The following is a 14,725-nucleotide window of genomic DNA, read 5'->3' as shown; positions in this document are numbered from 1 at the left end:
ACGGTCTTAGAATGCAAAGGGAGAAGAGAAGGGCGGACACTCGCGTGAAAAATATGTGGAACGAAGGTCCTTATTTATACTAAAAAATATGAAGAGTTATGGAATGACTCAAACTTTGGAAACAAATCACGGAAAAATCTGAAAATACGCAGAAAAGATCTGGGGAAGAGGCGCAGCAGCTGTTGCGATCCTTCGAAGAGGCGCGGCATCTGCTGCGTCATTTCCCCAGAGGTTTCCTCCTGCAGAAGAAAGAATTCTGCGTTTCTTTTAGGGAATTACGATGGATCTCTACTTCATTATTCTTTAAAATAAGATTTTCGGGATATATTTTACCAAAAGATATAATTTTAATTTATGGAATAAATATCCGGAATATTCTACGACATTCCGACTCGGCATTTTAAACGGTTTCTTAGAAAATGAGCGGTTTTTGACCTGGACTCCAACTGAACTCTAATTACAGTCAAAACGACCGTATTGGCGCGTAGATGACGACCAAGGGGTAGACACAAGTATTTGAGCTATCACTAGATGATAAACTTACGAACTGTCATAAATCGTTCCGCGTACCAAACATGCGGCCCAATCATCATCGGGTGTTTGGCGGGAGGTGCAGAAATGAGGTATCTACAGAAGTACCGAGGGAAAACACCGATAAGCCCTCCGACTTCACCGTTAACCACATATGGAGAGCCATTTCGGGAAGATAACTCTGTTCCTTTAAACAATGCTACACCTTCGTCATCCAACATCCGGTGATTCGGATCACCGAACGCTTTATAGCCGGAACCGTCAATGGGAGGCTAGAATAAGATAGGTGCACCCTTCTTGACTTGACCTTCTTAGAGTCCTACTTGAATGTACAAGGGACAAGGGCTTACAATTTCAACACGCCCCTTAAGATGCTTACAAGGCTCAATGACTATGCTTAAGGGAATTCTAATATCAAGACATTTGTGATGGGAGGCCTAATTACAATGTTGGCCAATGAACTTTGCCCCGGGTTCAACATTAATGGGAACTATGAAAAGCTTAAAGGGGGCCCTTTGATTGATGAGGATGCTATATTCAACCACCACCGGTGGTGCACTTACAACCAAGACGGAAGTGTAGAGTGGTTCACAAAGGGTTGCACTTCACTTATTCTCTTGGGGTGGAATATACCACCTACCGAGCCCCGCTTGAGCCGGTATTCGCCTAAACCGAACTACCTCCTCCCCATTGAGATCCACGACAACCCACTGCAAAGAGAAGAAGCACCTCGTCAACCTCGTGAGTTGCCGGAATGGGGAGATGCACCACCATCATATGTACCCATTCCACCCTACCCAACACCACATATACGATTCACTCCCCAAGATCCAAGAGCTCCAAACATAAATGATTTAATGCAACTCATGCAAAATATCGATCTTGGAGTGCACGAAGGGAGGGTTGACAACTACTTGGCCCAATACCCCTCCTACTATAACATGGCTCAACAAGGATACATCAACCCTAGAGGCCCTCATCCATCTTGGACTCAACCACACCTTTTGTTCCCTAACTATGGGAACCAAGAAGGGAACTTTGGTGACCAAAGTGGAGGATTCTTTGGCCAAGGAGGAGGATATAACCAAGGAGGATCTAACGGACGTGGGTACCGCAATGATGATGATGATGATGATGACGAGTGAAATGGCAAGAGGTGTTTGACCACACCACCTCCATTTGTACGATACTCCTTCTCCCTTTCTCTCATGTATAGTTGCATTGCATTTTAAATTAACTTGCATTTAGTTTACACCTCACTTGCGCTTGTATTATATTTCATATTGCATTAACATTAGTATAGTTTGCATTGTAATATATCTCACATGTTGCATGTAGTTAGTTGCATTCGTGTATAGCCACTAATGACCAAACCTATTCCTTTCTACACTAGAAATAGTGCTTAAATCGGTTTGTGGAGGTTTAATCATAGGTGGCATAGTTTAATAGAGAGCATGCATCATCTAGTGTAGATTAGTTTGCATTCATTTGTTATATATGTCATATAGAATTGCATTTAGTTAGAGCATGCATTCATTCATATCATATCATTTCATTTGTACTTCATTTTCCATAAAACTTTAAAAATCCAAAAACATGTATTTCTTTTTCATATTCCTACTCCTACATGTACATTGAGGACAATGTCCAAAATAAAGTGGGGGATGAGAATTTATATTCAAAATGCATAAAAATTGAAAAATTTCAAAAAATCCCAAAAATATGTTCTCTAATTTCATAAAAACAAAATCCATAAAAATTTGAAAAATTCAAAAATCAAAAACATGTTATTTAATTTAGTAGTGTAGAATTGTATATACTTGTATTTTTGTTCTGTTCTCACATAGATACGACACTACATTTGAGGCATTGTCAAGGGAATGTGAAGACCGCTTGGTATAATCGCTCAAATCTCTATTTCCCTTCCATTTATTTTCATTATTCATATGAGAAGGACTTCCGGATCCTTAACTCTATTTCGGTTTTTAAAAATCGTTTTAATCTTTTCTCTCGATTTAAATTTTAAGTTTTTATAAAAGAAAGACGGAATTCGATTTTAAAACCCCTAAATTCACCTTGACTTTCCATTACATTTTCGTTATTACTTTTTGTTTTTCATCTTCCCTTTTTATTCGCATTTTGAGGCGTGCGTTCACTCATGGACGGTTCAAAAAGATGATTCATGTCAGCCGACCCCAAATCATTTTGGGATTAAGGCTCTGATGTTGTTGTTGTTGTTGTTGTTGTATTCATATGAGGAGGATGGGCTTACATGTCAAGGAGGATGTGGTGTATTTTGTTGTTGCGGTTTGTGTATCTATGTGTTGTTAGGAGTTTGCATTTAGATTATATGACATAATAGTTGATAGAAGCATATGCATTAGAGTTGTATATATGCTAGTTGCATCATGGCATGTAGTTGCATGGTTAGAAAATTTTGTGAAAATACCTATTTGGGAAGCTTGACTAGTGTATATAAGACCCTTGTAGATAATTTTTCTCCTTGAGACCTTGTTTGCTAGAATACCCTCAAGACACCCTAGGATGTGTCATACTAGTATATTTTGACCCATGAACTAAGGCCTAGTCAAAAGTACCTTGTTGTGTGATAACTCCTTGGCTACCGTTTATTCCAAGGTGACCTTTAAAACCATGCAACCGTTCTTACACTTCTATCATCATATTTTGTCAACAAAAAGGGAATGGGCACAAAAACATCAAGTTAATTTCAAGTACCAAAGTGAAAATCAAAAAAGTTTGCAAAATGCATCAAATGAAAAGAGGAGCAAAAATAGACTCCTATGCTTCAATAAAAGTACCCTTGCTACAAAATGGGGTGACTTTGAAAATGTTCAAAAAATGCAATATTGAAAAGAATTGCCAAGTATAAAATGCCAATCATAAAAAATGGCAATAAATGTTCTTCAAATGTCAAATACCACAAGAAATTGGGGGGGGGGGGGGGGGAAACGAATAAAAAAGCAAACTACAAATGTGAAACTCAAAACATCTTGATCCCTTTTATCCATTGATGATCATTTCTTTGTTGCATGGTGGAGAGGGGACGACCCTTCTTCTTCTCTAGGCAAAAGGGGGAATTCCACGATCCTACAGTGTTTCTAACACCATAAGGAACCTGCTCTTGACAAAAGCATCTAACGATTATGGACAAAGGTAACCTAGTTTAACACAACTTGGAGGTGATTTGTTGGTATCCTTTTAGACTTAGTAGCTTGGAGAAACAATATCTATGATGGAGTGTGTACCCTTAAATTGCTTCCCTTGTAGATGATTTCCACCACTTAGATGAGGAAAGTGGCTATTCTTTTGTAGATGTATCCATTACTTGTTTTGTGTGCCTAATGATTGGATGTATCGCCATTTTGGCCAGCCCCACCTTACCTTGCAAGAAGACACCCTACCTCATGGATGTCTTGTTGTGAGTTGAAAGGGCGGAGTGAGACCCGCTAATTGTCTCACATCAGTTATATTATTAGGATAGTTTAAATAAAGGTCTAGTTCTAATCACCTCTTTACTCGGGACGAGTAAAGGTTCGGTTTGGGGATGTTTGATGTGACTCTTAATTGCCCACATTTAATCCCCTAATTGAACCTATTTTGCATACTATTATAGCATTTCATGGCCATTTTATCCGTTAATCTCTTCCTATTTTGCTTTTCTAGTGCATTTTATATGTCTTATAGGAAAGGAGAAAGTGAGGCAGAATTCTCGTCTCCCGTGCATATTTGGAAGATTGATGACGATCTTAGATGGACTAGTATGGAGAGGAGGCAATAATGATGACCAAAGAAGTAAGAATAAAGAGTATACGTAGATCATGGGCCTTTAAGCAAGAAGATGAATCCTGTCCAAGATCCGTGCGTCCTTGGCACGGGACGAGCGGATTGAAGTGCCCTGATCCGAGCGGCTCCTACACGGGATGAGCGGATCTCCAGATAGACTAGCTGTGCTTCTAGCCAATCCGAGCGGATCGTGGTGGGAGTAGCAACGTGATCTGCGCATTTTCCTCGGGACTTGCAATTCCCTATTTAAAACTTAGCATTGTTATTTACTAATCTATCCTTACTTAAACTAATGATGTACCACTATATATACTCCATTTATAATAATCAAGAGCCTCTTAGTGGAGGCAAACCTTCCTTAGATTAGTTTAGGAGTAGATTAGAATAGATTAATCTCAATCATTCCACAAAATTACACATTAATCTTTCCTTAATTATTATTCAAGTTTATTATTGGGTAATTGAAGATTATTGGGTTATTATTGGAGAATTGACAACTCTTCATCAATCAATCAAGTTTTCTTCGATTATTCTTTCCTTTCCATTTATTCATCTTAAGTTTGGCATAATTTCTTTACTCTTTACTCTTTATTGCTTATTTCCTTATTCTCTTATCATGTTTATACTTGTTGTGATGATTGACACCATTAATGACATGCTCTCCATGATAATGAGTGAGTAACTAGGATTAATGAGGGATTAGAGGAGTTAATCATAGGACAAGTTTATGCTTAATGAGTTCATTTGTATGCTTGCTTATTGTTCCTCAACTTATGCACATATCATGTTTGATAAAATGCTTTATTGATAACCTAGCATGTTTCTCTTATCTTTTCAATGAGGCTTGTAAGATATAAACAAACTCAAGTCTTATTAGACCTTGCATGTTGTTGAGTAGGGAAAACCCAAATCGACTTGTAGGTGTTGTACGGTCACAAATGACTCGGCTCCGGGATGTAAGTTTCCCTAGGATTTGGTTTATCATGCATGTGGTTTAATAAGAAGAATTAAGTTGACTTGTAGGTGTTGTACAGTCACAAATGACTCGGCTCCGGGACCCAAACTTCTTATGAACTATATGACATGAACTAATTTAATTCCAACAATAATAAAGTGTTTGCATCTATATAACTCATTTATGCTATCTTACCATGATTCCCCTATGATCCCATGACATCTTAGTATCCTTTATTGCTTATTTACATCTCTTAATTTATTGTTTGTTTTACTTTATTGTTTCTATTAGTTTAGACTCACCAACTCCAATCCAATTCAATTGTGACACTAGCACACTGTCCCGTGGATCGACCTCGACTTAACCACTATCTAGTTGTTTGTTGAGAAATATAAATGTGTTTGATTGGGCGGACAACGACTCGCTCACCATCAAAAATACAGATAACCTGATATGCAGGTTACCTATAACAGATCTATGTCAAATCTTATTAACAACAATCACAACCAAAACTGCTACAAGTATTAGATAAAATGCTTAAGAGATCACGCGATCATCTCACCTACAACCTTCCTAGAAGTATGCTCGAATCTACATAAATTGGCTCGAAAGAGACCGCCTTTATTAGTAGGTATTAGCTCCAAGGTTGGTCACAGAAACAGACACTTCTACACTACACAATTTCAATTTCACCTGCAATGACATTAGATTACCTTGCGTCAACAATCATAACAATCTTGTTTAAAACCAGTAATAGCGAACCACAACAACATCTAGATTCCTCAATTCAGTCACCCGCTAAATACGCAATTACACATTAAGCATATTCAATCCTTAGAGAAAGCCATTCATGGGTCATGAGCAATGAACCAAGTAAACTACACCATAACATTTATCAAAATATCATGAACAAACCCCCAAATTGATGTAACCAAGTAACGTTTACACAAAAGAAAGTTTGCGACTTAAAATTAGCGTAAGTCAAATTAAAAGTAGTACAAAATTGCAATAACAAAATGATAATTATCAGTTTACATGTCTATATGATAGACCAAACAAAGGAAGGCAGAGTACTAACCCGCGTCAAATTCGAAAGAGGAATCCGGTTTTCCTATTAGCAAAGAGGTAGATATTAGAGATGAAATAATGGGAGATAACGTTGTAATTTGATGGTAGATAATGGTGATTTCGGTTTCGGACAGAGGTATACGAAGAGAGTGAAGATAAAGGGCCGATTTTTGTATTACTTTCTTTAATTTACATACTGTGATTGTGAATAATGTGGAAGCCGAGCAATTAGAGTTAATAGGCAGTAAATATGAGCTTTCAATCTGGTTTTTTCGGATTCTAATGAAGTTATGCGAGGAGGGAGATGAAGGAACGCGGTTTTTTTGTTTTCCTTTCTTTCTTAACAATTAGGAAAGGTTGAGTGGAGGATGACACGTACGACAGGCGGTCTCTTCTTAATCTAGCTGGCTTTTTGAATCCTACGTGGATTTGTCTGCGTGATGTTTATTAGTCATTTTAGCCTTTTAATTATATTTATAGATCTAAATAAGTGATGATAAAACTTGGCCTTGACTATAAATCAATTTCTCATATGTATAGCCAAATGATATCCGAATTCCAAGGACAAGCATCGGATATGTGTCCAAATATCATGGGAACGTTCTTAAATAAATGAAGAAAGTTAGACACGCCTTTACTGATACGTTTAGACGTGTGTCTGACGAGTATTGGTGTCCGACACGGTATTAGACACGTGACGGCTGAGTAAGAGGAGTGTCCGTGCTACACTGTTACCTAGGGCAAGAGGTTTTTCCATGGACAAGAATCGAAGCCTAATCTCATGAATAGGAATGCGGATAACCACCACACCAAATTCACTTAACGGAAATGCTCAATACATTGACAAAACACAAAATGATACGAAACCTTGGTAACTAGCTTTATTCATTCTTTAATATGTAACACAATATATAACACCTGATTGTCTGTTACCAGTTACCACTCAGGCACTCATTCTCCAAATCATCCCTACCTGCCTTACATAAAATACAAAAAGTGGTTGACATAAACGCTTAAACAGTCCCAAAGATCAAACATCCTGATTTGTTGCTTTAGTTTCCTGTAGCAGTGTTTGAACAATCTTCCAAAGCTTCCAATTTTGCCTTTATAATATGTTGGCAATTTGGATCAGGGCCCATTTCTCATATTTTGTTGTTGATTTGAATGAGTATACTTGTAGCCTGTATTCTGTAGGGTCATGCCTTTAAGATTTAACTGCTGTATAATTTGACTGAAGTTTCTAATAATTTGAGGTTGTTTCCAGGAATATCTCTGACCCTTGATCCATTCTTGTATATTTTGAATGCTGGAATGTAGTTTACCTCCTCTGACTTTGTTAAATATGGATGATCTTCCACCTCCACCTGGAACCATAACATTTTGTTTACGGAATGTCCACTGTCCAGCGAGTAGGCGGAAGTGTTTGGGATATTTTAATTGAACTTTAAATCAACTAACCTTGAGAAAATTGATGGATGGAAATCTAGGACAAACTTGTTCCAGGAGTGGAACAGACATTTCCTGGTTAGACTTGTTGCAGAACAGCACCACAGACATCCCTATTGCAAAATATTTCAATTTCTAGTCAGAAAATTATACTTGTAGATCAAATGTTTACTTTACCACTCTATCTCGAACAAATTAGTTTATGTTTACTTTATTTTGAATCGGATAAGTATGAGTTAATGAGTATAAGGCACCTGGTGAGGTAATCAGGTGTCTGAAACACTCAATGCTAGAAACCAAGATCACTTCTGGCTCAAACTTCATGTCCTTAACATCTTCACCACATTGCTTCTTAAGCTGAATCTTAGCCTCGAACAAAGCGCGGCCTACCTCCTCATCCCCTGGCTTTTCTCGAATCAAAATCTCATAATCTTGAACCGAAGCTTCCCATCGGCCCAATTGTCCATTACAATGAGCACGACGTAGTCTGGCCTTGCTGTAAGAAGGTTGGAGACTGAGAGCCAGTGTACAATCTTCCAGGGCTTTTTCAAACTGGCCTAGTTTAGAACGAGAAGCTGCTCGATTACATAGAAGTACTGAGTTATATTGATTATACTCCAGTCCTTCACTATACACATTGCAAGCTTCTAAGAACTTTTGCTCCTTAAAGAGCCTGTTTCCCTTTGACCTTGCTGAAGACATAGACTGTGCTGTGATTAGTATTGTCCGTAAATCCTTGTCGCCCGGATTTACTTGGAGACCATTCTGTGCTGCTGTGATGCCATCTTCAAACCTGCCAACTGCAGTATAAACCTGTGCATCAATCAAGTACACATAAGTGCTCCTTTCATGACCAAATATTCGAGTATAAGAATCCATGTCGAATTCAGGTTTTCGCTTCAAGACTGCATATGCTTCGTCGTGCCTGTGAAGATTCAGCAAGGCTTGGGCTTGAAGTGCATAGACCTAATTTGTCAAAACAAAATTTATCAGAGTCTAGAAAAAGAACTTGATAAAGCTTAAAAAGCGATCATTAAATCATTTAAGTAAGTAGGACCTGTAATGCAGAGTCGGAGCCAAGAGCGAAAGCATTCTGAGTTTGTTTAACTAAAGCTGTCCAATCCTTATGTTGCTTGGCAATAGTACACTTGCTGAGACATGATTCTAGAGCTTTGGCTTGATTATTCTCCACAAAATTCGCGGTGCTTCCTGAGAGACTGAAATGATTTAGTGCTTCCTCTGGATATCCAAGTCTACAAGGCCGAAACAGTTGTTAGATTTCAGTTTTCGCTTTTGTAAAGGTAGGAACTAGGACGAAACAATGAAATTATCCGCGCTTAAAACGACCCAATATAGGTAAGATGTATGCACGCTTTGAAGAAAAAAACTAGTTAACCGAGTGGTGTTAGTACAGTGGTAGCCGGGTTAAACCTTGAAGCTTGCAGAAATGCAGGAGTTGAGAGGTCCCGGGTTCGACTACGAGCTGAGCCGATGATCACTTGGCCACTACAATTCCCGAAGGGGTGGCTTACATGGTCCATGTGGTGATGCGGGAATGCATGGGCCCGGGGGATTCAATCCCCTCGTCATCAAAAAAAAAAAAAAAAAGACTAGTTGCGCGATTTTTTTTTGTCGCACAACTAGTCTCCTGTGAGACTGTTTCACATATCGAAAATGCGAGACATAATTACATTCATACAGTATAGGATGACAGTTTAGATTACCTGAAATAAAGCGTAGCAAGACGATGTTGAGCTCGTGGATACAAAGGATCAATCTTCACGGCTTCCTTACACGCTACGACAGCTTCCAAGAGCCGACCTAGAGCCGTTAAAGCCGCACTCTTGTTGCTCCAGTAAGCGGCCATGTTTGAATCCAAAGCTATTGCTTGATTATACAACATCAAAGCCTCTTCATATCTCCCTTGCTTATACACATCATTCCCCATGGATTTTAACTCCTCAGGATGAACCCGTGTTTCTTCGCTATTTCGCCTTAGTATATTACCCATTGTACCCTTGCATTCCAAATTTTTTGTAGACATTTTAGGACTTGATAGACTCTTCCTAGGTGAATTTTCATTTCCATGGTTTTTTAACCCTTTTATTTGGGGTAATTTCAGTATATTTCCTGAAGAAACTCGGAGAATTGCCGGGTTTTGAGAATGATCAGTCCGAATTTTACTAAGCTTATTACCATTTTCAGTTTGGTCAATTTTGTTTACCTTAACAAGTGCTAGATTGCTAGATGATGAAGACGACGACGAAGATTTTGTCCTGGTGATAGTAGTAACATTAGAGTTTCTTGCAGTATTAGAAACTGAAATTCTTGGACTAATAACAGTAGAATTATGAACTTTGGTTTCAAAATTCCCCTGTTCTTGTTTGGACACCTTTTGAGCTGAACTCTTTGTTGAATCAAGGGACGGTTTCGAAACCGAGGTTCTTGGATTAACAACATCAGAATTCTGAACTGGTTTTTCAGTAACCTTTTGGGTTGGATTCTTGTTATGGGTATTTGTTGAAGGAAGAGAGGCTTTTCTTGGCCGGAATTTTCGACGTCGAATGATTCCTCCTATGAACCCACAACCATGATCAGGCTCAAACAAGATTGTGCCCATAGTATCACTATATTGTTGTAGAGCTTTTAGAAGAAGAAAGTATATGAAATTTAATAAAACAGGAAAATAGAAATAGAGAAAACTTGTTAAGTGATGAAGAAGATAAATATTATATAGAGCTTGTCACTCTCGGGCTTACCTGGTTGGTATACCTGGTTTGCAGGCTATTACGTAGTAAGTGCGCACTAAAGATAGCGGTTACGGGTTCCCTCGTCAGAAAAAAGAAATATTATATAGAGGTAACTTGAAAGTGAAGGGCATTGTATATGAAGCTTATTGTCTATAATGTGTAGGTAGAGCTTTAAGTATTTTTACTTCAAAGTTTGGAGTGGCAATCAAGGAAAGGAACAAACTTTACTACCAAATTTTGGAGGGTAAAGGTTGAAGGTTCTTTTGAAAAGGATTATTGCCTGATTGTATATTAATTTTCTGTTTTGTTGATTAAGGCATTTTAATGTATTGAATTCAAGATAGTGATCTTATGTACCCACTACAATACATTTTTTATACTTCATACCAATCCTACCTAAGTGTATGATTGTAGTTGATGTTAACATTTTTTTTTTTTTTTCCAGTTTTAATTAATCGAGCGGCTTAGTATTTTTTAACTTTAAAATACGATGAAATAAGGAAGGAAAATGACAGTTTTTTTGTCAATTCAATCATCGATAAAAATTTCATTTTTTACCTTTCAAATACGATGAAGTAAGGAAGGAAAATAATAGGTTTTTAGTCAATTCAATAATTGCTACAAATTTTGTTTTTCAAATACGATGAGGTAAGGAAGGAAAATAACCAAAATTTAGTCAATTCAATCGTCAATACAAATTTCATTGTTTACCTTTCAAATACGATGAAGTAAGGAAAGAAAAGAACCGCTTTTTAGTCAATTCAATCATCGATACAAATTTTAAATTTTTTTGCTATCATAAGCAAGCTATTGGTATTTTCACAAAGGGATGAAAAATGCTCACATATGTTATTCTCACGATAAAATGATTTTAAAAATGAGATAATGCCATAAGAATACATACTACTTGAGTTACAAAATATTTTCTTTTTAAAATTCGTTTACTGATCTAGTCGCATTATCATCATTAATCATGACTTAACTATCAAGACAACTATAAGTCTATAAAACACATTCGTATTATATGTAATGTAACTGTTGCATACCCATTTAAACAAAACCTATCTATTCTGAAGAAAAGGTACATGTATGTGTAATATTATTTATTTTTCATAAAAAAATACATGATAGGTTTGTTAGCCGCACTAATCAAAGTACTTATCAAACAATTAGCTTAAGTTAATACAAAAAGAGTCCTACCAACAACAAGACTTGCAACAAATCATTTGGTTGTTTGCCGCTAAAATAATTGAATTTTGTTACTTTTAGTTGCCTAATCCTGGGGATTATAGATAACTCCTGAAATATATGGAGTACATCTCCCCTAATGGAATTTCTTTGCTCTGTCTTTGATTTGTATTTGATACTTCAGATCAATAGTTATATATTTTCTTTTTTGGATGTACCAATTAATAGTTATTTATTTTCATTTTTGATATTTTTGTGGTTGTTTTCATGTGTAAGTGGAGATGAGTGATCTGTGTGTTCCAAAAACATTTTCACACGTTTACTTAATTTTTGTGTCAAAAGTAATTAATTTGGATGAAATGAATTTTTCTTTTATCACAAATTCTTGTTTCGTCTCAAACTTAAGACGGGTCAAATACCATATCATTTACATAGATAAGAGAGAAGCAGAATGGCTAAAAATTAAAAAAATACTTGTTAATTGTATGACATTTGACCTATTTTAATTTTAAGATAAATATACCTATCTTAACTCACTTTTCTTTTTATTTAAAATATTGGCCGGCAGGAAAAAGAAGAGAAAAGAAAGAGGGTACAAACAAATATACTGTCTAATTAATGGAGGGCAGCAGGGGAGTGATATAGTGTTATTTAGTAAACGAAGATAGGACATGGACCACTAGTATTCGTATGAGTCAAATAAAAGACAAGTGAGTTTATAGTATTAGGTGGTGAATGGTGATGCCGCATTCTCTTTTCTTAGTCGGTGCCGGGTGGTATGGTAGTAACTGGTAACAGATATGATATTCGACATTCTTTGACTACTATATATTGATTGTGTGCATTACCAACCATGAATCATATTATTAATTCCAAGTTTTAGTGATAATGACAACTTTGTATGCTTATTAGGGTGATATTTGTCAAAATAGCTAAAATGAATTGTTATATACACGTATTTATATAATATTTGTACCATTTATATGTAATTTTACTATATATTCAAGTATAATTTGAAAATTATTCTGAATATATGACTAGCAATTGTCCACGTTAGGAACTTGGAGATTGGTCTGCCAAGCTAAGTTCAAGTAGAGTAAAACAGAAGCAAAGAACGAAGAAGATGAGGTGCGAGATACGCATGAGTCGCACATGTGTCCCCTGTGAGTCGTGTGGATGCTGTTATGGCACGAGTCACGAGTAGCGCATTCTACAGCTAATAAAGACTTTTGTTTAGTCATTACTTGTTTGTGTAGTTTGTTTAGGAAATTGTCAAGTTTTCCAAGTCTTTATTTCCTAATTATTGTAGGTTTCTGTTTGGTAAACAATATATTGAGCGAAATTAGTAGATTCCGGCCTAATTAGAAGTTTGACAAAGCAATTTACTATTTTCATTTGTTTGGTAAACGACGTATTCTGATAGCATATTGGTCGGAATATACTGTTTTTGAATATGCTGCTAATAGCAGCATATTGCATTAGCATAATCACTTTATTCATGAAACCATTCTAATTATCTTAAAATCCTTTAATTAACAAACACCCTTTTCTAATTCTGCTGATTTGTTTGATAGTCAAATGCACTCATGAAATCGCTATTGATTTCGCTAACGTTAACGTTACCCATTTGTCATGAATATGCTTCTACTGTTTGCCAAACAGGGCTCTGGTCTTTTGACTTTCGTGGAATAATCTATATAAAGACTCTAAACTCTAACTTTATTCTAGGTTAATTGAGAGAGAGAGAGAGAGAGAGAGAGAGAGAGAGAGAGAGAGAGAGAGAGAGAGAGAGAGAGAGAGAGAGAGAGAGAGAGAGAGAGAGAATATATGTGTGTGTGTGTGTAAAATAAAGGGTCGAATAGTGAGGTTTCTTGTGAGAAGAAAACTCAATTTATTCCGGGATCTAATTGTTGGGTGTTCTCGCTTTGAACATCGGACGAGTTGGTTCGGATCTTGATCTGGTGACCTCAAGAGTTAAGATCATCTGTTCTTTATCTTGTTGTTGAGTTCTTTCAAAACGTTAATGCCATAATTTATTCTATCTACTCAAGGTGGATTTGTTTGGGCCTTTGAAAGAGAGCCATTGGTGTTGGGAAATGTGTCCTCAACAATAGTGCGATCACATGATTTAAATATCATTATTAAATCTCATTTTAAGAATACATGTGGGATGTAATATTTTACAGTCAACTGGTCCACACATATCGGTAATGATTGGCTGACTAGAGTTTGACATTACTGTCGTGCGACGGTGGTGATCAGTTGATCCCCTTAGGTCATACCTATAGGGAAATACTCTTAATTGATTATTTAATTAATCGTATACGGATACGAGTTAATTAAATTGCTTAAAATTGACGGATAATTTTGTGAGTATAATTTACGTATCTTATTTTAAATATGATTAAATGAGACACGGTCTAAGTAATCGAATTGTTTTATTACTTAGATGAAATTATTGTTTACAGAAACAATTGAAACGGAATGAATAAATTATTATAAATACAGAATGTTGTAGTTCATAATTTGGAAACCATTTTGGTACAAGTAATTACGAATTACTAGTCGATTTTGTATATGACATATTTTATGAGTATGTTGATTTTTAATATGTTAAAAATACATTACAATTTCATATGTCAAGTAACATGTCACATATGTTACAATTGACAAATGACAAAATAAAATGGACCATCCATTTTATATTGAATGTACCGAAATTATGGAGGGAGTTAGTGGAATAAAATTGTGTTAATTGTTAAGTGGAAAACACAATGATGGAAGCTAACAAGTAGCCATGCAAACCTAAACTTTTGAGAAGAGCAAAAATAAAAAGCATTGGGCATACTACCCAAGGCCTTTTTCGGCCAACCATATGAGAAAAGAAAAGAGAGTTTTTCTTTTCAATATTCATTCATCATTTTTGGATAAAAAAAATTTCTAGAGTAAGAAAATTAGAAACTCTCTACAATTTGTAAAATTC

At 36.3% G+C, this 14,725-nt stretch overlaps 1 protein-coding gene across 1 annotated transcript; it reads right to left on the bottom strand.

Annotated features, from left to right (window-relative positions):
• Positions 1-7,214: 7,214 nt before the first annotated feature.
• On the bottom strand, positions 7,215-10,877 carry LOC141605335 (TPR repeat-containing thioredoxin TTL1-like). Its single transcript, XM_074424052.1, has 5 exons — positions 9,529-10,877; positions 8,862-9,057; positions 8,059-8,770; positions 7,817-7,917; positions 7,215-7,722 (listed from the first exon to the last, which is right to left on the bottom strand). The coding sequence occupies exons 1-5, from the start codon at positions 10,422-10,424 to the stop codon at positions 7,570-7,572; spliced, it is 2,058 nt and encodes a 685-aa protein (XP_074280153.1). The 5' UTR covers positions 10,425-10,877; the 3' UTR covers positions 7,215-7,569.
• Positions 10,878-14,725: the final 3,848 nt, after the last annotated feature.

Source organism: Silene latifolia, chromosome 10, assembly GCF_048544455.1.
Source record: "Silene latifolia isolate original U9 population chromosome 10, ASM4854445v1, whole genome shotgun sequence".
NCBI lineage: Eukaryota > Viridiplantae > Streptophyta > Magnoliopsida > Caryophyllales > Caryophyllaceae > Silene > Silene latifolia.
This window is presented reverse-complemented; position numbering and strand designations above follow the sequence as displayed.